The sequence below is a fragment of the Mustela putorius genome, unplaced genomic scaffold (assembly GCF_011764305.1).
Source record: "Mustela putorius furo isolate JIRA1106 unplaced genomic scaffold, ASM1176430v1.1 tig00003853_pilon_pilon_pilon, whole genome shotgun sequence".
NCBI classification, from domain to species: Eukaryota; Metazoa; Chordata; class Mammalia; order Carnivora; family Mustelidae; genus Mustela; species Mustela putorius.
This window is the reverse complement of record NW_025422005.1, coordinates 31,659,629-31,680,644: the sequence shown is the minus strand read 5'-3', so window position 1 is coordinate 31,680,644 and position 21,016 is coordinate 31,659,629. Positions and strand designations below refer to the sequence as shown.

Here is a 21,016-nt window from a genome sequence, read left to right as displayed (position 1 = left end):
CCTTTCTGACCCTGTTTTCTCATCTGCACAATGGGAATGAAAATCATACCTAATGCAGGACCTGACACTAGCAGGTTCTCAGTGAATATCTGTGCCATCTCTCCGAACCTCTAGGCTTATGTATTCAGAACAGAATTTCCCACAAACCAGAAACTTCCTGCAATGCATATGCTCACAGAAACAGGTGCAGAACTCCACACGGGCACATCGCCAGCGTCCAGAATTCAGTAGGCGCTTAACCAATGTGTGTGAGCAGACAGGCATCAGGGAATGCCGACAGGGACTCAGACACAAAGCCACAATAGGGACGCAGGCACAGGGACACCCTACGATCCCTGCCAATGACCCTCCTCGGCCGCCACCACCATCCCTGCTAGCCCAAAGCGCGGGAAATATTTAAAACAATTTTATTCATGAAAATATGCTGTACAATGCACTCTACACGGCCTCGACACGGTACACACGCACACGCACACGCTGACGGCACGGCCACGGTACACTGCCTACGATATGCGCCGGGGACGCCGCGCCCATAGCCCGCCCCGACCGGACACTTATAAATACGGGAGAGGAGGCAGGACTGGAACGGAGAAAAAGGGGTGTCAGTTTGGGGGTAGATCCGGAGCTGAGGCCTGCTGGAGAGGCTGAGACCAGTACTGGGGGGAAAGGGTTGAAAGGGGGATTAACTCCAACCTGAGAGGAGAGGAGGAGCTAGGGCCTGCCAGGATAGGAAGGAGGGGCTGAACCATGGGATGGAGGGCTCTATGGGGGGTTTTGGGCCGAAGGAAAACAGCTCAGGGTGAACAGCCAACAGGTAGGTGTGCTTCCGGGAGGGGGTTCCTGGCTTGGGGTGGGTGAGGCTAAGACCAGTGGGAAGGTGTCAGCTGGGAATCAGATCCGGAGTCCGGGGTGGGTGATCCATAGCGGTGAGGGCGTCTGCAACTTGACGGTTCGGAGACGCCCCCAGCCCCATGCCACACATCCTGGTTAGAATCCCCAACCACCGACCACCGACGCTCATCTGGCTCCTCCCTACTCCCACCCCGCCTGGAATTCCCCCAGGCCTCCTGCCCTGGGGGGGGGGCAGGAGGAGCGGGTCTCAGGAGTTGGATCAGGAATGGCAGGCGCCCCGGCCCCGCCCTACCACTTCCCTCCAGCGGTCAGCCTCTGAGGGACGTCTCTAGCAGGCCTGGGGCTGTCTCCCGGATCCTCCCGTGGAGCTGGAATGGGGGATGGGGCCCAGGGAATCAGGACGGGAAGACAGAAGCCCCTTGGGGGCGGGGCGGGGCACCGGGGGCGCGGGAGGCGGCCCTCAGCCCGGCACCCAGCTCTGGTTGGGGGGCGGAGCCCCGGCCAGGCCGGGCGGCGGCGGAGGCAGGGCAGAGTCGAAGTTGAAGTCCATTTCGTCGCTGTCCATGAAATCGTTGAGGATGATGGACTCGACGTCACACTCGAGGCTCCCGCTGAACATGTCGAGGTCCAGGTCGGCGGGGAAGCGGTCGGGCGCGGCCCCCAGCGGCCCGGCGGCCGCCGCCGCGTATGGCCCCGGCAGCGCGTCCAGCAGGAGGCCCCCGGGCGGGGCCCCGAAGGCTGCCGCGTGGCTCGGCGGCGCCAGGCCCGCGGCGCCCGCCTCGCCGGGCAGCGTCATAAGGCTGATGGGGTGGGCTAAGGCACTGCGCGAGGGCACCGGCGGCGCGTACGGGGCCGCGCCCTTGCCGGGGTAAGCGGCGGCCGCGCCCGCCAGCGCCAGCTCCCCCGGCGCACCCAGCACCGGGCCAGGCCTGGGTGCCGGCGGCGGCGGCAGCAGCGCGGGCAGCGCCCCCGGGCGGAAGGGCGCGGCGGCCGGCGCGAAGCTGGCCTGCTTGTTCTCCTGGATGGTCTGCATGGGCAGGCGGCGCAGAGCGCCCAGCGCCGGCGGCCCAAAGCCCCCGCCCCCGCCCCCGCCGTAGGCGCTGCTTTTGCAGCCGCCAAAGTAGGCGGGCGTCCCCGCCCGGGCCCGAGGCCCGTACGCGTCCTGCGCGCCGTCCATCAGGGCTTCGGGCAGCCCCGCGCCACCGCCGCCGTGCAGGCCCAGCGGGCCCCCCAGCTCGGCCAGGCGGGGCAGCTCCCCAGGGCAGCGCGCTCCTAGCGCAGGTGACAGCGCGCTCGCGGGACTCGGGTACATGAGCGGCGACGACGGTGCCAGGGCCTCCAGGGCCTCGTCGTCCTCCAATTCGGCCGCCTCCCCGAGCAGGGGTCTCCCGCCGCCGCGGAAGTCTGCCCACGCCTCGTAGTCGTCGCTGGCGTGCGAGGCCGGGCTGGTGGCCCACTTGGCCGCGGCAGGCACGGGCCCCGGGGCTGGCGCGCCCGGGGGACTGTCATCGGGGCTTCGCTCAGGTGCCTGCAGCTGCTTCTTCTTGCTCGCCTTGCCCTTGATGCGCAGGAACTTGGCCCCGTTGTCCATGGACACGGCCCGCCGCCGAGGGGTCTTGCCTGTCTTCCCGCCCTCGGGGTTCAGCATCCACCAGGAGCTCTTGCCTGTGCCCTCATTCTGCACGCGGATGAAACGGGTGTGCAGCGACAGGTTATGCCGGATGGAGTTCTGTGGCCGGAGACAAGGACATGGGTTGGGGGGGGGGGTGGGAAGCGAGGAGGCCATTAGAAAAGAGGAGGAAGTGATTGGAAAGAGGAGAGGGGAATAAAAAGGTGAGAGAGGAGGAGGGAGAAGGGCCAGAAGGGGCAATGGGAGGAAACAGAAAATGATGAAGGGTGAATGGGGTAAAGAGCGGGAGAACAGGTGTTAAGTACCAGGTTGGACAGGAAGACCCACCTTCTACCCCAGAACCTCACCACTCTTCCCTCTCCCCGGCACCCCTTCCCCCCACAGCACACACCGCCCAGAGGGAGGGGCTAGGGCTTTGGGCCTGGCCTCTCCCCAGGAGGCCTGGCAGAAGCCTGAGGGCTACTCTTAAAGAACTACAGCAAGGCCCCCTCTCCCCAGCTCAGCCAAGCCCCGCCTGGGGCTAGCCAGGCTGCCAGGGCCCCCCAGCAGATTATGTAAGGGCTCATGCCGCCGCGTGGCTCATTTGTCTGCCCCCTCCCTCCCCAGCCTGGCATGGCGCCAGGAGCCCGAAAACCCAGGGCTCCAGAAATCAATCTCGTGGTGACTGATTAAGCCCTGTTTAGAACTAATTGCTCTTTCGTGTGTGGGGAGAATAAATTACCTGCTTTAATTTCGTGTCTTTAAAATGCAACTGCAGGTAGAGAAGACTGTTAACCCTTTGCTGGGAGGGCCTGGCCAGGGGTAGCAGAAAAGGCTGGGGGTCCCTAAGGTGGGTAGAGGCCTGGAACTCTTCCGAAATTTCCCCCAACTCTCCTGAGCTCCTGGGAACCCTAGCAGCCTAGATTCCCAGCAAGCCCCTCAGAGCACATCCATCAGCCATGGGGGACCTCAGACCCCACCTGTGTTCAGTGTCCACTTTCAGGCCAGCCCAGCTCTCCCGCCTGCCCTCCCTTCCTGACCACCTGGAGCAGAGGAGCTCTGCCCCCAAGCCCCTTTCTGGTAGAAGCTTCACAAAGTTGCCACACATCAGGTGGCCTGATCCCCATTTCCAACAAGAAGACCAGGGCTCAGAGAGGTCAAGTGGCTCGCCCAGGGCAGCCCAGTGCCTTCTGCTGTCGCTCGGTACCTTCCTGGGCTCCACTCCGCCACCCATGCACACACTCTCTTCTAAATTTCTTCCGTGCTAGTCTCTAAAGCTCCCCACGTCACAGCGCACTTTTGCCAAAAAGGTGGGGAGGGGTGGCGGGGCACAGCTCCCACGACCTGCCAGGGCTCTTGACTCAATCTCCTTGAGCCTCAGTGCCTCAGTGAACGCCTCTGACCAAAATGGGCCTGGTTCAGTAACCACCCCAGAAAGCTGTTAGATCACTGCGTGAGGCAATGTGTGCGGGCACGTGGTTGGTGACTGTACGGGGTGCTCCTAAACCCTGGTTAAAGGCCTCACTCTGGCCAGAAGACCACACTTCGAGATCACCCCCCTGGGACCTGCTTTTTCTCTGCCTCCTTAATACCATGTTCTGGGTATAACTGCGCTAGGCACCAGCCGTCTGGGAAGCTGGCATTACCCCGTCTCACTGCACCAGGGAACAGAGGCCCGGAGGCATGATGTAATTTGCCCAGAGTCCCACAGGCAGCACATGTCAGATAGCACCCCAGACCTAACTCAGCTCATGGACCTACTCCTAACCTATTTGTCTGCCCAGCTCATAACCACTGGTCAGTGAGGGCCCTCTCTCCTGCTTCCTTCCCGTCAGTCTCCAGGAGGAGGGGTCCTTCCTGCTGCCTCCCTCACACTCCCAGCTCCAGGTACTGGCCTGACTGTTCAGGCACCCCGCCCGCTCCCCATGGCTGCCACTTTCTGGTCTGGGGAGGTGACAGCTCCAAGGCTCCTCCCAGCGTTGCCCTGCCTGGCTTCTCCTGGGGCCCCTCGAAGAGGGGAGCTAGACCCCCAGGGAGTGGTGCTCCCTCCAATAGATACCCCCTTCCCACTCCTGCCTTTGCACCTGGCTCCCCAGCCCCTCCTGCACACCTGTGTTCAGAGGCCTCAGGGGCCTCAGTTCTCCCCCAGGGGGCTGTCTGGCTTCTCAGAGGCTCCGCCTCCCAGCTTCTCCAGCTGGAGGTGGGTCAGGCAACACCTCTTTAGCGGTGTCACTGTGTGCCAGCCTGGTTCTGGGGCTGGGGGTGGGGGTGGGGGAGAGGAGAAGGACATCACCAAGTGTCAGCACCCACTCAGTACCTGCTTGTTCAGCCAGAAGGTATCATAAGTCTTTGATCTCATGTATTCTCTCCAGCTCCATACAACTCAGGGATTGTAAGCCCTGTCTCCGGATGAGGAGAGTAAGGCTCAGAGTGGTTCAGTAAGCCGCCAGTCCCACCGTTCAGATGGCAGAGGCAGGTACTGATTTCAGGTTCCTCTCACCCGGAGTCCAAAGGACATCACATTCCACCACGGCCGAGAGAACGGAGTCAGGGAATTTCCAAAGAATCTTAGGAAGCCAGGACTCTGGTGCTTCTCAAACTTTCCATGTAAACTATCCCTAGAAGCTGGCAGCATAAGAAGCCTGGGGGCATGCCTCAAGGTCAAAATTTCCTATTAAGTCTTGTGCTTCGTTTTTAGCATTCAGGGGGATTTTGCGTTGCAAAATTGCATCTGAGTTTTCTGAACAGACAAATCATGTTTTTCATGTTTTTCCATGTTTCCATGTTTTCCATGATTTGTACAAGAGCCCCCCGCTCTGGGCCTGTGAAGGTTTGCACTCTTCCCCACTCTGTTCCCTGCCTGGCCAGGTACCCCTGGGACCCGGAGCCCCCAGCCTGATACCACTGCTGGTCTGACCCAGAAAAGATGGACTTGCCCAAGGTCACCTAGGACCTGGTAGCAGAGAGGGGTTTGAGCACTGGCCTCCTGACCCCTGGCTTGGTGCTCTTCTCACCCCACCAAGCCTCACCTGGGGAGGCCTGTTCATCTCTCCGGGCCTGTCTCCCCGCTTGGGTACTGATAAGTGCCAGCTGTACTCCATGACCTTTTCAATCTGACACTGTAAGTTCTTGAACTCATCCAGTCCACAGGTTTTCAAACTTTTTTTTTTTTAAAGGTTTTTATTTATTTATTTGAGAGACAGGGAGAGAGAGCGCCAGCAGTGGGGAGGGGCAGAGGGAGAGGGATGAGCAAGGAGCCCCATGATGCTGGGCTCCATCCCAGGACCCTGGGATCAAACCTGAGCCAAAGGCAGACGCTTCACTGAGCCACCCAGGCGTCCCAAACTTTTTTTTTTTTTTAATAGTAGAACTCTTTGCAAATGGAATCTAATGTAAAAGGGAGTGTTCCAGATTCAAGCCATCAGGAGCAGGACCGGCTCACACCCCTGGCACTCTCGCAGAAAACCAGGCCCCGGTGGAAGGATGCTGCAGGCCAGGTGGAAGGGACTGTGGACGGGACGTCTGGAGGTCTGGAACACCTTGCCCAGGGTCACCTGGAGAGGGAGCCCAGAGCTGGCTAAGGACCTAGGCCTTTGCCTGTGGAGCCAGGCTGGGCACCAGCTGTGTACCTGGGCTGTGGCCCCTGAGGGCAGTCCAGGCCCTGAAGCCCAGTCTGGCTCCTCGGGGCCCAGCCACCTGGTACCACTCAGAGCTCCCAGCCAAGATCCAGAGGCAAGCACAGATCACAGCTCACCCACAGGGCCTCCTGGGAGGCCAGAGGCCACGGAGGAGGTGAGGGAGGCAGAGAAGGGAGACGCCTCTGCCAGGCAGCAGTAACCAGGGCTCCCTCTTAGAGTCGCCTAGCAACCCACCACCACAGCCACAGCCCTGGCATGCCCAGGCTCCCCTGTGCCCGGAGCTGGGCCCAGCTTCTGGGGCCTCCCGCCTCCCACACCTCCACGCAGGCCTGGGGCAGGTTAACAGGGAGGTCGGGCCTCCCTGATTTGGGAGGGAGGCCATCTCAGGGCAGAGGGAAGGCACAGTTGACTGCATCCATGCCCATCCCACTCTCCCTTGGAACCCGGGATAGAGAGCCCGGGCCCCCGGGGCCTCACCCACCTGGGAGAGGAGCTGGTGCAGGGGAAAGCACATGGGCTCTGGTATTGGACCTGGATTTCAGTTTGGGCTCCAAGCACCCCACGAACTGTGCAACTCTGGGGCAACATGCCTTGAACCTCTGTGTCCTCAAAGACCTAACTGCTTCCACGCTTGCCTCCCTACAGCCGTCTCCCACCCAGCAGTCTCAGCCACCAAATAGCTTGGGTCACATCCAGGCCTGCCCAGAAACGCTCTGATGCACCCCATCTCAGAGCAAAGAATGACAGCCTTGCCATAACCTGCAAGAGCCTCCATGACCTCTCCGTCTCCTCCCCTAAGCCTGATCTGCTTGATTCCTTTCTCCTGTTCCTTGAAACTGCTAGGCACGGTCCAGCCCTGGGGCCTCTGTCTCAAGGGAAAACTGTTCGCCCAGATACCCCCATCCATCTCTCATCTCTTTCAAGTCCACGTGCAGATAGAATCTTTTGCCTGGAGGCCCATCGTGACCACTCTAACCCTTTGCTCCTCCTCTCTGCCATTTCCTGACCCCCCGACCTGCGCTCAATTTTTCTAGAGCAATAATCACTTTCTTAATCAATAGATAGTTCATATGCATACACTAAACAATTACTATGTAAGTTATATATAAATATATAATTTATTTAGAGTCTGTATTTATTATTTATTGTCTGTTGCCCTTCACATTAGCATATACGCTTCAGGAGGGATTTTTGTCGACAACCTACGTGTTGACCATACCCCGTGTGTGTGATGCGTTCCTGGCATTTAGTAAATGTTCACTGAATGAAGGAATGAGCGAGAGAGAGTGGAGGGGGTAATACTGTGTTGCAGGGAGAATTAAAGGAAACCGGGCAGAGAGAAGGGGACACGGGCAGAATGAGAGACAAGCATGAGTGGAACAAGTCAGGAGCAGCCTGATCCACAGAGGGAAGCACAGAGGAGGCTCAGGGCTTCCGTGAGAAATGAGGGACAGCCTCAGGGGGGTGGCCGTGCTCCTGCTCCCCCCACTCCAGGGCCCCTCCCCCCTCCCTCCTTCTGGCCAAGACAGACTTGAGTCATCTGGGGCTTGCTGGGGCTGAGGTCTCAGAGAGCCTGTCCCACCGGGGCCAGAAGACACACCAGGAGCCCCAGTGGGGAGAGAACCACTTCAGCCATGCTGCGGGTGTCCCCCCGCACGGACAGGGTCTGACCCACCTGGTGTGGGCAGCTCATCGATCCAGCAGGACGCCCTCATTTATTCCCAGGACACCCTTCGCCCACGAGTAGTAATGCATTCCTCTGACAGCACAGCCCCATTTATCCAGCACCCCAGTCCCATTTATCCAGCAAGTACAACCTCATTTGCTAACAGCACTCCATTCACCTGACGGGCCCCCTCATCCATCCAGCAGGACACCCTCATTTATCCTCCAAGTCCGAGTCTCTCCTTCTGCCTGCGGTGGGCTGTGTTCTCTGCTGGGGCAACCCGCCCGGTCCGGCGGGACGTCATCTCTCCTACAAGTCCTCTTCATCCCCGGACAGGACAAGCCCATCTATCTCATAATGCAGCCTCACCTTGCCTCCGAGTACCACCTCATTCCCTGACAGTACAACCTCGTTTATCTTCCACTACAACCTCATTTCTCCTCCTCGCACAGCTCCACTCTCTGATAACTCACCCTTCTTGGATCCAGAGCCTGCCAGAGCCCCCAGCGCAGGCGGTGGGGAGGGCGGGGGAAGAACGTGGAGAGAAGAGTGGTCTCACCAGTCCAGTTCCCTGCCTACAGAGGGCTGCCTGACACTATGACTCGGACCCATATCCACCCACACCAAAAGGGCCCACGGACTCAGGAGTTCTGCACTGCCCAGTCCAGCCAGAGCCCACCATGACCCCACTTTCCATTCTGTCCCCTCTAGGGGTCAAAAGGGCCCCCAGGATTGATTGCCTCCAGCTCCCCAGCAGGGAAAAGATCCCACCTGATTTGATTTGCAACTTTGGCTGATTTCTGTGGCCTGGATACTCCCATCGCAGCCAATTTTAAGCTGCTAGCATGACATCACTGAGTACAGAACTGGGAAGAAGTGTGCAGGCCCTTCTGAGCCAAGGCAAGCCAGCCCGAACACACCACTGGGGTGTGCTTCAAATACCAAGGCGGGAGAAGGACACCACCTCCCCATGCCAGACCCAGACTAGGTTCTTTAGATGCAGTCCTGGTAGCCATCGTGCAAACAGGGGCCCCTCTTGTCCAAAGAGGGGAAAGTGGGCTGGGGAGAGTTCAATGACACCTAAGACCACAAAGCTGGGCAGTCCTGGAGCCAGGTCTGAGTCTCAGAGCGGTTGGGCTCCAAAGCCAGAGCTCTTCCTACCCCCTCCCCCAAAGTGGCAGGGGACATGGTCCCACCCACCTCAATGGCCACCCCCTCCCACCCGGGGTTCACAAGCCCTAGCTTCCTGGCTTTCATCAGAGGCAGGAGACCCAAGTCTTGTGTGTCCCCACCCACCACAAGTCCTGTGCAACCTCCTGGCCTTCCGGACATCTGGGGAATTCCAGGACTTGTCAATTCAGTCCTAGGACCTGTACCCATCCGCCCAATCCCAAAGCTAGGTACCGACACCCCTCCAGGTTCCATCACTCTCCAGGTTCAGCCCCGCGCCCGTCTCAGGAAGCAGGCCTTGCCTGCCCACATAAGAACCCTCCGAGGCTGTACGGCCTATCACCCCCATTCCCTTTCTGCCCACCAGGGCTCCAGCCACCCTGGATGTCTTACACTGTCTTATACAGACAGGCCTCTGCACACTCGGCTCCCACTGCCCCTCCTTCCCTCTCTGCTTGACCAGTTCTGCTGCTCTGGCAAGTCGAGCTCTGTGTCATCTTTCTATTTCCCTCTGCAAGTCCCAAAGGTAGTAGCTCCCACCTCAGTGCCATGGCAGAAATATAACCCCAAACCTGAGGACAACTGGGCACACGCTGGCCTCCCCACTTGAACTTCGCAGGGAAACTCCCGGCTCACAGTTAGTCCACACATGCCACGGAGCGCTCGGCAGCCGTGAGCCTCTCTGGCCTGGCAATTCTCTGCCCTTTCTGTTCAGCAAAACCTCAGGCCAGAGCTCCAGGCCTCGCCTTCTCCCTCCTGCCTTCCCCTCCAGTTCCTGCTGCCTCTGCCACCTCCCTGCTTTTCCTCAGTGCTTCCAGACTCCTCCAGAGAATTCAGGTAAGGAAGGAAGGCAAGAAACTGCCCTTTACTGAACATTCATTATGTGCTGTGCACCGTGCTGGCACCACACTTGAAATCTCACTGTCTTTTGAACAATCCTCTGCGTTGGTGTAGTGTTGGTGTAGTGTGCCGATTTTACTGATTTTACTAGGAGAAACTGAGGCTCCAAAAGATGAATGGGGCTGCCCAAGGTCACGTGGTGGAAGTGGTGATGTGGGAAGGAGTTCACACCCAGGGCCCTTGCCCTGCCTCCCACCTTGAGATGCCTCAAAGGAGGATCCCAGGCCAGAAAGAAGCTCCAGGGGTGGGCCTGGGGTAGGAGTGGGGGTGGGGCAGTCCCCACTGGCTCATCAAATCCTCCAAAGACTCTTTCCTCCTTCATCCAAGATTAACGGGGATCCCTAAATGCAAAGCCATCCAGAGCCCTCCCTATCACTCTTCAATCGGAGCCCCCGTCCTTCCCTCTGCAAGCATCACCTCCATACACCCCTGCCCCAGGCCCTGGGAGCAGCTGCAGTGACCTCACCCCGCCCTGCCCTGGGCCCAGCTCTGGGGAGGGCCCAGCAGCTGTGCCCCAGCCCTGTAGGCTGGCTCCTGGGGGGAAAAGAGGCAGAGTGGGCATGGCGCCAAGAGAACCATCTGCTCTCCCAGGGGCATGGCCACCCGCACAGACACTGGCCTCGCCCCCAGGGGCTGCCCTTGGCCCTCTGTCCCTATGCCAAGGGGCTCCAGGATCCCCAGGCAGCCCACCCAGACCGGGGCACCCGCCCTCATCTGCCATCTGTCTTCTGGATTCTGAGAGGTCCTTGCAGGACATGTTGGAGCATGAATGTCCCCTGAAAAATGGACAAGTGCTCGGGGTAAGCTCTGGGTGTAGAGGCCAGAGGCCAGGGCTGGGTGTGCTGAGTGCCCGCGTGCCCCAGCCCCAGCCTAGCTGCGCTAAGAGCCTGAGATCCCCTGGGGGGAGGGGGGCCTCCATCCCCTCACATCTGCTCAGCTGGCAGGTGCCTCTGGCAGAGGGTGAGCCCCCTTCCCCCACAGCCCCAGCTCAGGTTACAGAGAAGGCAAGGCCAGCAGAGGACAGGGGGAGGGGACAGACAGGGTGGAGGAGGCTGCAAGGCTTCCCAGAGTGGTGGGGGAGGGGAATTTCGGATCTCTAGATGGGACTCAGAGCCAGAGAGGGAAGGGCCATACCCAAGGTCACACAGCCTCCCAGTGGACAAAGAGGAGACCTCATCCAGGGGCAGGCAGCCCTGGGTTCAAGGGTGACCTTGAGCAAACCACTGCCTTCATCTGTGAAAATATGGAGCCTAAAACCTGCCTGCTAGCCTCCCAAGGCCAGGAGGAAGACTCTGTTGGCAAGAGAACGGTGGGTCAAGCTAGGGGCAGGTGGAAGCTTGGACATCCTGAAGAGCTGACACCTCAGGGACAGAACAGGAGGCCTTAAAGGAAGGACCACTTGCCCCCAACACACACACACACACACACTAATACGAGTCAGTGTCTCTCAAGGATCAGGGCCCAGGATCCCCATCCCACACAGCAGTGGGGAAGGGCTTCCTTTCCTCTCCGAGAGCAATGTACAACACAGTAAGGATGTTTGCTAGGATTTCTTGGGGACCTTATATGTAACTCTCCTGTAATTCTCACCACAAAGCTTGGGCATAAGTCCTATTATCATCCCATTTTGTAGAGGAGAAAACAGGCTCAGTTGCCCAAGGCCACACAGATGGTGAGCGGCCATTCTAGCTCCTCCCTTCTGCCTCCAGGACTCCTAACCGCACCACAGTCTCACCTCTAACATCCCTCGGGTCCCAAAGGGTCTGCATCGCACCTCAGGCCTGCTTCTCAGACTCTCTGGACTTCTACCCTCTACACACCTTCTCCCTTGTACCCCAGTGCCAGGCCCACACTGCGTGCCCAAGCTAGTCTTGCCCCCTGTCCACACCACTTCGGAATGATCTTTCTGCCTAGATCATTCCTCAGCTTGGAGTGCCAGCTCCCTGGCCTGGTCCTCAAGACCATTCCCTTCAGTCCCCTGCTTGCTTCCCCAGCCTCAAGTTCTGCTGTGCTCTGACCAACAGAACTGGACCCCATGGGCTCCTAAAGAGTCCTGAGGGTTTGACCTCCTTTCTCTGGCTCCCCTCCCCCCACTTCCTAATACCCATTATTTGGCCTTCCCTCATGACCCTGAGCAATCTTCAATCCCCAAGTCCAATTCAGGAGACCTCATCTTATCTCCCCAGCTTGACCTGTGGGTCACTCAAGGTCAGGGAGCCAGTTTGGTTCCTCTCAGCAGCACTGTAGTGGGTGGCTGACAGGTGTAAGTCTGGACTAAAGTGAATGGAGAAAGCTGTCATCAGCCTTGGGCCTGAAGATGAGGTGAGGAAGGAGGCAGCGAACACCACAGCACATTGGTCTGGACTTGCCCTTGGGGAGCTCTGTGTGAGAGAGGGAGCCATGTGCCCCTGGAGCAATTCCTCCCCCACCCCTCAACCCCAAGACTGGAAGGCTCAGGGCCAAACTCTAAGACAGAGCAGAGAGACATGATGGGAATGGGGGGCGGTGGGGGGTGGAGGCCTAGCAGGGAGTGAGGGGTGTGTGTGAGCTTGGATTGACCTGGCCTGAACACTGGGCTAGGGAAGAGTTAGCCCCAGGAGTTTTATTTCTGTCACTTACAGCAGGATACAGTAAAAGCCACTTTCCTTCTCCAGCCTTAGTTTCCTCCTAGAACAGGGAAAGTCACAGTAGCGACTTCACAGGGTGCCGCAAGAATTAGAAGAAAGCATGTGTATAATGGTAGCCGACGGCTGAATCCTGGGCTAGCATAGTTCAGTGGGGCTGATTCGAGGGTCAGAACAGCGGAGTGATGTGGCTGGAGAAAATGATTGGGAGCAGGGGGCCAAGGCCTTGAATGTCATGCCAGGTGAGGCCCCCGGACAGGATCCTATAGGGATAGCACTGCGCTGGACACACAGGGAGCTATCCGAGAAGAGGGGCTGTGACTCTCAGGTCCTTATTGGGCCAGTTCCAGATGCTTGCTGAGTCTTTATTCCACAACGAATCCTCCTGCAGCCAAAGGCCCTCAGTGGCAGAGGGCATCTGCCCCAGCGGCCGGCTCCATCCTCTCCAACTGTGTTCTACACAGCGCGACTCCTGACACAGGAGGGGGACGGCGCTGGGGCTGGGGAATCCGGTGTTGAAGCTAACTGCATGGCCTATAATTCTTTGGAGGAACCAAGAAGAGTGAGGAGGAGGGGAAGGGGCTCCACCGGGGCAGCCTACTTAGAGAAGAAGCTGGTCTACACTGGGAGCAGAAGGGAAGGACAATCAGGAGTCTGAGACACCACCACGAAGGCACTGGCTCAGAATCTAGGTCCATCAGTAGACACACCTATTAAAATCAGACCCTCTGAGGGTCTGATAGAGAGGGTCTGAGATGGGAACTAGAAAACTCTTATTTAAAAGCTTCTAGGTGACTCTGATCATCAACCAGTTTTGCCAACAATGAAGGATTTGAAAATAGGCAGAAATTCTCAGAGAGATGTGGTGGGTTCCAGAATTGCCTGGGAGGTGGGCCTGCATTCAATCCACCCGAGCACCCAGTCCAGTTTCTGAGGGGTGGCCCAAGGGGTCAGTCCAAGAGTCAGGAGCTGCCTCAATGAGCATCTGACAAAGGCAGGGCGTGAGAGGTGTAAAGGTGACAAAGCGAAGGGTCCCTGAGATCACGGGCAGCTCAGAAAGCAGGAGGGAGGGGAGGGCCCGGCCAAGGCCAGCTGAGGGCCCAGGAGTCCATACAGAGCTGTCCAAGCCTGGCGGGCTCCCAGGGGGACACTGAGGAGCCCCTGAGGATTCTGGAGCATGAGAGAGCCTTGGGGCAGGAGGGCTGGTGTGCATAGGGCTGAGACCACACGGCACTGGGAGAAACAGGGGACAGACAGGTTTGTGTCTAAATCAGGCTCAGCCTCGTCCTGGCTATGCCGCCCTGGCCCAGTGACTTCACCCTTCTTGGCCTCCATTTCCTCAACTGCAAAATGGGGCTATTAACACATATCTGGCAGGGTCCAGGGAGGATGTAAAAAGAGAATGTATGTGAAGTGCCCAAAGGCCTAGCACCCAGACGTTAATTCTCTTAATTCTGGTTCCCCTTCCCACAAGAGGCAACCCCCTTAGAGACCAGAGAGGTTTCTCTGCAAAGAGGGAGGCCCCAGGGGGAGGGTGTGGGAGGCCCCTCCCCCACACGCCACCTGGCCCCCCTCCCACCTCCACATATGGGTTGGGGGGTGGGAGAGGCAGCAAACAGCCAAACCCTCCCAAACAGGAGTTGGTTTCCATGGTAACCAGGGTGCCAGGAGGAAGGGGGGGGCCGCTCCAGATCCAGCTGTCCCCCTGAGCACCCTACTCAGGCCCCAGAGCCTTAGTTAGTGCCCACCCAACACCCTGCACCCCCCATCTGTCTGCTCTGGGGGCCCACTGAGACTGCCATGAGCACTCTCTTTATTGTGTCCAAAGTCCATTTGCCACCTGGGTATTGCCAGGGTCAGAATAGGCATTCCCAAGCAGAAGTCCCAAGTTCAAGTCCATCCACACCTGTAATCACATGCTTGCACCCCTGAGAAGTCCCATCAGTATGTTGTGCCCTGGGTCCCAACTAAGCCCTCACAGCTCCTTGAACCAGAGTGTTGGTCGGTTACAGACTTCAAAGAACCAGGGATCCAGTTAAGGCCCTTTGGACACCGATCTCATCGGGGATCAGAATGGGAAAGACTTTGCTCCAGTTCACACACACCAGATCAGGCTCCCTTAGGGGGGCTCTGTGGGTGCTCTGTCCACCCTCAAAGGCTCTGGACTCTGCAACTCCAGCGGACCCAAACAGCTGAACCAACACACCAGGAGAGGAGCTCGGCTCCAGGAGGTTGGACCGCTGCCAGGGAGAAGGAAGGAAGTGCTAACAACTTTTAAGACCTGTCTGGCAACAGAATGGGCAGCCCCAGAGGCCAGTGTGCTCAGTCATTACAGTGTGTGAGAAGGGGACTGAGCTGGGCAAGGAGGCGTGCAAGGTAGTGTTGGGTTCCATGACTCCCCACTTCCTCTAGAGACATGAAGTCGGATTTGGAGGTGGAAGGAGTGAGCCCCAATGCATGACCTGTCTCCCACGTACCCACCCCCTAGTTGGGATGCAGTCTCACAGGCTGCACATAGGGAGGGGCTGCTGGTGAGCCGTCCACAAGATAAGGGAGACAGTGAGGGGAAGAGGGGCCTCCCCTGGCTATAGCCAGTACACCTATATCCTAGAAGCTTATGGCCACACCTAGTTCATGACCACCACTGCCTCGCCCCTCACAAGACCCAGACAGAGGGGCTTCCACAGCCCCCAAGACCCCGTGTGGCGGCCACCACCAGCTGCCACTTGAAGACAAGACTCTGGATTGCAAGGAACACGCCTGCACTCTTTCAAAACCCAAACACAAGCCCTATCCTCCAGCCCCAGTGGCACAGAAAAAGTTTGAGTTTTGGGGCCAGAAGGGGGTTCGATTCTCAGGGCAGACACTTCCTAAGGCTGTGACCCCAGGGCAAGTCACTTCTTCACTCCGGAAGTTCGGGATGCTAATACGCACCCCCCACCCCAAACATGGTGGCCAGGATGTGAAGGGATCTGCGCTGGGCTAGGGGGCGCCTCTTTCCAGGCCCTCGAGCCCTCCCAGGCCCTGCCAGAAGCCCCCAACTCCAGTCAGTCCTGAAGCTGAAGTCCTCTGGGTGTGCAGAGAGGGGGGCCCCCAACCCACAGAAAGTGGGGGCTGGGGGGTGCTGAACTTTCGAACCCGCAAACCCCCCGCGCCGTTCATTACCTTAACACGAGTTAAAAATAACCGTCTCATCTCTTTAAATTAGTCTGTCTGCAATTACCGCCTGGCACGGCGCTGCCCGCCATCGTCCCGCTGGAGCGGCGCCAGGTGGCAGGCGGGGCCCTCACCCTGTCTGTCCGTCTGTCTGTCTGCCTGCCTCCCCATCCCTCCTTCTCCCCGCAGCTACCCCAGGGGCCTCCCCGCGACCCAGACTCTGGCGCTCCCCAAGTGGCGCAGGGAGGGGGCCGGGCCTGGGGCTGGCTGGCGGGAGCACGGGGGCCCGCGGAGAGCAAGGGGACTGGGGTGGGGGCTCCGGAGCAGGGCGGCGGGGGAGGGGCGCCGGGAGGCCCGGGAAGCCGGAAGGGCCCGCAGCGCGCCAGCGCTCGTGGGTGGGTGTGAGCAGGTGGCCGTGGGAGTCTGCCGGGCGTGCCAGCAACTGTGCCAGGAGCGGCTGGCACGGGCTCGTGCCCAGGAGGCGGGCAGCTGCCAGGCCCCCGCTCGTGCGCGGCGGGGGGTGAGGACACCCCCCAACCGGGGCTCACACCGCCTCCTCCCGCACCCCCACCAACCCTTGGGGCTGGGGATCCCCGGAGGACAAAGAAGGAGGAGGGAGCCCTGCTGGAGCAAGCTGGAGGGCTGAGAGAAGGGGGAGCCCTCTGCACTCACATCCACTGCTCAGCCTGGCTGTCAGAGGACCCTCCTCTTGACCTGTGACTCAGTCCCTCCTACCACTCCACCTAAGACCTGCTGCCCAGCCTGGGCCAGATGGGGGTAGCACCCTCCCTCCAGATCCCATCCCCCAACTGCAGAGCTGCTCCAGGCCCTGAGGGAGAAGGGAAGTCCCCATCCACTGTGCTCCTCCCCCATCAAGCCTGGGGACAGGAATGGGAGGTGCCCAGGCCTGGCCTGGGAGCTCCCAGGGGAGCTGGCAGCCAGGAAACACAAAAGCAGGCAGAATAACTCCAGGGGCGCTAAGTGGAAGGAGCACCAGGACCCAGAGCAGTCTGGAAGGCTTCCTGGAGGAATCCTGTTGCTAGGCAAGGTGGGGCTGGAGCATCTGGGAGGAAGTGGGAGGCTCTACCTGGATGTCTGACCTCCACACTTTTAGGACACCGAAGAGGGAGGGGAACCTCCTGTCCCGGCCCTCACCCAAGGCCTAGAGAACCTCTGTCCTGAGAGAAACACTAGCAGCCTCTTCAGCGGCCTCTTCGGGGGCGGTGGAGTTCCCAGCACCAAGGCCAGGCTTGAGGCTGTTGGGGGTCCTGCACCTGCTGCTGATCTGGCCTCCTCCTGTTCCCATCAGCAGCACCTCTGACTACCTCCCCGGGTCCCAGGTGGGACCACAGGGTGAAAGCCAAGCACCTGGGCCCTTCCTGATCTGGCCCACTCCCATTCCCATGCCACCTCCCTGCCATTCCTAGGAGCCGCCCAACCCTCTCGTCTCCTACAGTTCTGCCTCCTTGCCCTTGCATCTCCAGTCAACGTCCCTTGAGAGACTTTCTCACACATTTGGCCCCCAATGAAGACAGCCCAGATCAAGTGCCACCTTCTCTGGGAGAGTTTGCCTGGGCTCCCAGGGGATCTAACCCGCCTTCCCTGTACCTCCCCCACCTCCAGCCCTTCCTGGCTGTAAAACACACAGCCTGGGTGTGGAGCCCTGATGCCTCCTGAAGGCAGGTCTGAGGCCTTCCCCTTTGGTCCCCCACCCTCCCTCTGACACAGAGCTCTCGGTAGATCCCAGAGATTCAGGTCCACACTTCTGTGGGGGAGGGGAGGGAGGAAGGAACAATGGGCCCCAGCCCCAGGCCTGGCCCCAGAGGTATACCACAGCCTCCACACCCTCTGCTAAAGCATGGGCTGGCTGGGGCTGGGGCTGGTCCCTCCACCAGTTCTCTGGAGGGACTGAATGGGAATGGGGGCAGGGGTAGGAATGAGAGGAGAAAAAGGATTGGGGGTGGGGTAGAATGGGAAAGGCCAGAGGTCCCTCTGAGCAGCCCTCCTCTAGTGTCTGGGTGGTCTCAGCCAGGCCCTGGGACGGGAGCCCAAGCCTCGGGCTCCCTCTCCAAGGCCCCAGCCCAGGACCAGCCAGGGCACCTTCCTTCCTGAGCCAGGTGCAGGGAGAACTAGTGTGTCCCCAGCAGCGTGGTGCAGTGGAAACCACCTCCAAGGGGCAGGCAGGAGACGGGCGGCCCTCGCCCAGCACCTGCAGCTCACCAACAACCTGAGGAGTTCCATCCCCTTCTGGGGCCTCAGGCTCCCTGTTGTCCGAGAAATGAAGTCCGGGGACTAAATTATCTCCAAGCACGTTCCCAGTCACATTCTAGGATTTAGACCTGCCCCAGTTCAAAAGCTGTCTGTGTCCCCCTCCCACACCCAGTGCCAGCAGGATACTATTCCAGAGGCTGTGTGGGGCCTTAGAGGGAGACACACCTGGATTGGAGTCCAGCTCTCCCATCTACTGACTGTGCGACCTTGGGCAGTTCACTCCTCCACTCTGCGTCTCAGTGCCCAGCTCTGTGAACGGTGACAGTGAAACCTACCTCAAGAACTGCTGAGAGCATTAAGAAGACAACTGGCACAGATGCCTGAAGGTGGCTGACACCAGGCCCCTGGCAGCCCCTGGATGCCCTGGCTTGGCCCTGAGACCTTCATGAACTGCAGTTCTCCCTCAGCTTCTGGTCTCACATCTTCTCTTGCCATCTTCCCCCCCCATTCCTGGTCCCTCAAGCTCAAGTGGGGCTCCACCCCCTACAGGAAGCCCTCCTGGCTTACTCTGGCCCACAGCACCCTCCCCAGCCTCTCCACCCTGTGCACCAGCCACCCGTTCCTTCACACTCTCACCAGACATTCACCCATGGCTCCTCGGTGCCAGGATCTATGCTGGGTGCCATGGGCACGGAGACTGCTCTGCCACTGCCACTGTCTTCTAATGGTTGGGTGGGGAGGGGAAATGCGACAGGACACAAAAGACTGAGCCCTATCACAGGCAAGGAGAGGACCAGGGAAGAGGAAGTCCTTAGCTAGCTAAAAAGGGTCAGGGAAGGCTTCCTGGAAGAGGCATCTGAACTTGTGATCTTGAAGACAAGAAATACATCTACAGGGAGAAGTGAAAGGTGGGAGAGTGTGTGCGGACAGGGACGGGGGTGGGAGCAAATCCCAAGGGCAGTACCCACTTAGGAGGAATAAGTGTTCTCAGTGGGAGCTGAACCAAGAAGATGGGAGACTCACGGGTGCTCCTCCAACCTGTACCTCCACCCTGTAGTGGCCAGAGAGAGCCAGAGAAGATGCTAGCATGAAGCCTGAGAGCCATGGGCCACCAGGTCAGAGTGCTGTGGCCCCTACAATGCAAACCACTGGACAACCAGAGCTGCTCATGTCTACCAGCCTCCCCTCCTCCTCTGGCACCCCTCCTTCCGCTGACCTGTCTGCAGCCACTACCAGGCACTGCTCCCTCCCTCCATGTAGGCATGCCTCCCTTGCAGAGACCCCTCTCTCAGAGGAAGCCTAACAGCTCCCAGGCCCTAGGCACAGACCCCTCCCTCTCCCCCAAACCTCCTCCTCCTCCTGCAAAGGCATCGACTATCCCCATTCCCCAACGAGATGGTCAGAGGAGGGTCTGGAGGCCACAATCCAGTCAAGCCCTTGTCCTCTCCCAAGATGGCTCCCCCCTTTCCACTGGATGGCACGGCGGCCTCCCTAGGGTGCCCCTGCCCCTCCCCTCCCCCCAAATGCATCTGGGCTCAAAAAGCCAGGGAAATGGAAGCCAGACAGCCTAGGGTGGGAAGAGACAGATTCCCAGCCCTCAATAGCCTGCCTTCATACCGGCAGAGGTCATCCCCAGCCCACCATGCTGATCCAGGGAAAGGGGGACAGCAGCTGCCCCACGGAGAACTCAGATTCCAGGTCACCTGACCAAGTTCCCCACCCCAGCCTGGCTGGTGCCCTAGGGTGAACTCTTGGCACCACAGGAAGAAGGGTTCAGGGTTGCACTCCTTGCCCTGGGGCCAGCTCCAGGGAAGGTAGTGGGAAAGATCTGGGGAGAAGGCAGGCATTCGCCCCAGGCCATTATTCCAGCTCTTTAAGAAGGGTGCCCGGGGGGAAGAGGGTAAAACAAGAGTAACACACAAAGCAAACTCGCGGGGTCTCAGAGGGGGCCCCTAATATCCGAGGTCTCCCAGTCGGTTTCTCTGCCACGCCGCCGTGGTCAGGGGGTGTCCCTCGGAGGTGCCTCAAAGTGGCAGTCCCTTGTCACCTCACCAGACCTCCCACCCTGCATCCAGAGCACGCACACAGCTGCTCCCAGCACGCCCCCGCCTGTCTGCGGGCCGGCCCCACTCCCCAGGCACACACTCTGTGACCCCTAGGGGTGCCCCAGGGCCTCCCTCCCGACGGCTCGTCGGGGCCCCGGACGCACCTCGCAGCCCCAGGAAGCCCTAGCCGGCGACCCCAGCCCTCCTCCCCAGCCGGACGCTCCCACCTTCCAGCCGGCCGAGCTGTTGCTGTCGCCTTTATCCTTGAAGTAGGGCACGTAACGGACCATCCAGTCGTAGATCTGCGAGAGCGTGAGTCGCTTGTCCGGGGCGCTCTCAATGGCTTTGGTGATGAGGTCGGCGTAGGACAGGTTCCCCCACGCGTTCCGCCGGGAGCTCTTCGCTTTCCGCAGCGGTCCGACCTCCGCGCCCAGCGGCGGCGCTGGGGCCATCGCCGGGGCCGTCGCCCGGCGCTCCGGCCCGCAGTCCTCGGCGCCCTCTGCCACCCCTGAACCCAGCGCTCCGTCCTCGTCGCCGGCCAAGTCGGGCTGCGGCAGGGGCCAGGTACACGAGCGCGGCCGGCTCTGCGGCGCGAAGTCCGGGTCCACGTCCACCTGATGCGCTCGCAGCTTCGCAGCCATGGTCCCGCCCGGCTCGGGCGAGGAGGGGAGGGAGACTCCGCGGAGGGTGGGCGGGCGGCTCCGGGATCTGCGCGCCCCGGGGAGGCCCGCGGGAGGGGTCCCTGGCGGCGCCGGCTCAACCGCGGGGCGCCATGGGCCGGGACGCGGAGACAGGGGGCTGGACGCGCTGGGAATCCCGAAGGGAGGGAAAGATGGGGGCAGCGAGGGAGCGGCGGCCCCGGAGCCCGGCGGGCACACACCTCGCCCAGCTCCGCTTCTAGCACCTGCCGCCTGCTTGCGCCTGCAGCCACCACCGCCACCGTCGCTGCCGCCGCTCCCCCGGCGCCGGCCCCGCGCGCGGGCCCCGCTCTCCCGGGACGAGGCCGGATTGCACCATGCCGGAGCCCGAGCCCGTGCCGGAGCCCGCGCCACCGCCGCCGCCGCCGCCCCGTGAATGCCGCCGCCGCCGCCGCTCCGGCTCCAGCGCCAGCTCCCGCGCCTGCCGCGCTCAGCGCCGGCTGCACC

General features: G+C 60.2%; 1 protein-coding gene across 1 annotated transcript; it reads right to left on the bottom strand.

The window, feature by feature from the left end:
• Positions 1-391: 391 nt before the first annotated feature.
• Positions 392-21,009, bottom strand: FOXO6 (forkhead box O6). The gene is made up of 2 exons (XM_045064322.1): positions 20,099-21,009; positions 392-2,581 (listed from the first exon to the last, which is right to left on the bottom strand). The coding sequence occupies exons 1-2, from the start codon at positions 20,510-20,512 to the stop codon at positions 1,313-1,315; spliced, it is 1,683 nt and encodes a 560-aa protein (XP_044920257.1). The 5' UTR covers positions 20,513-21,009; the 3' UTR covers positions 392-1,312.
• Positions 21,010-21,016: the final 7 nt, after the last annotated feature.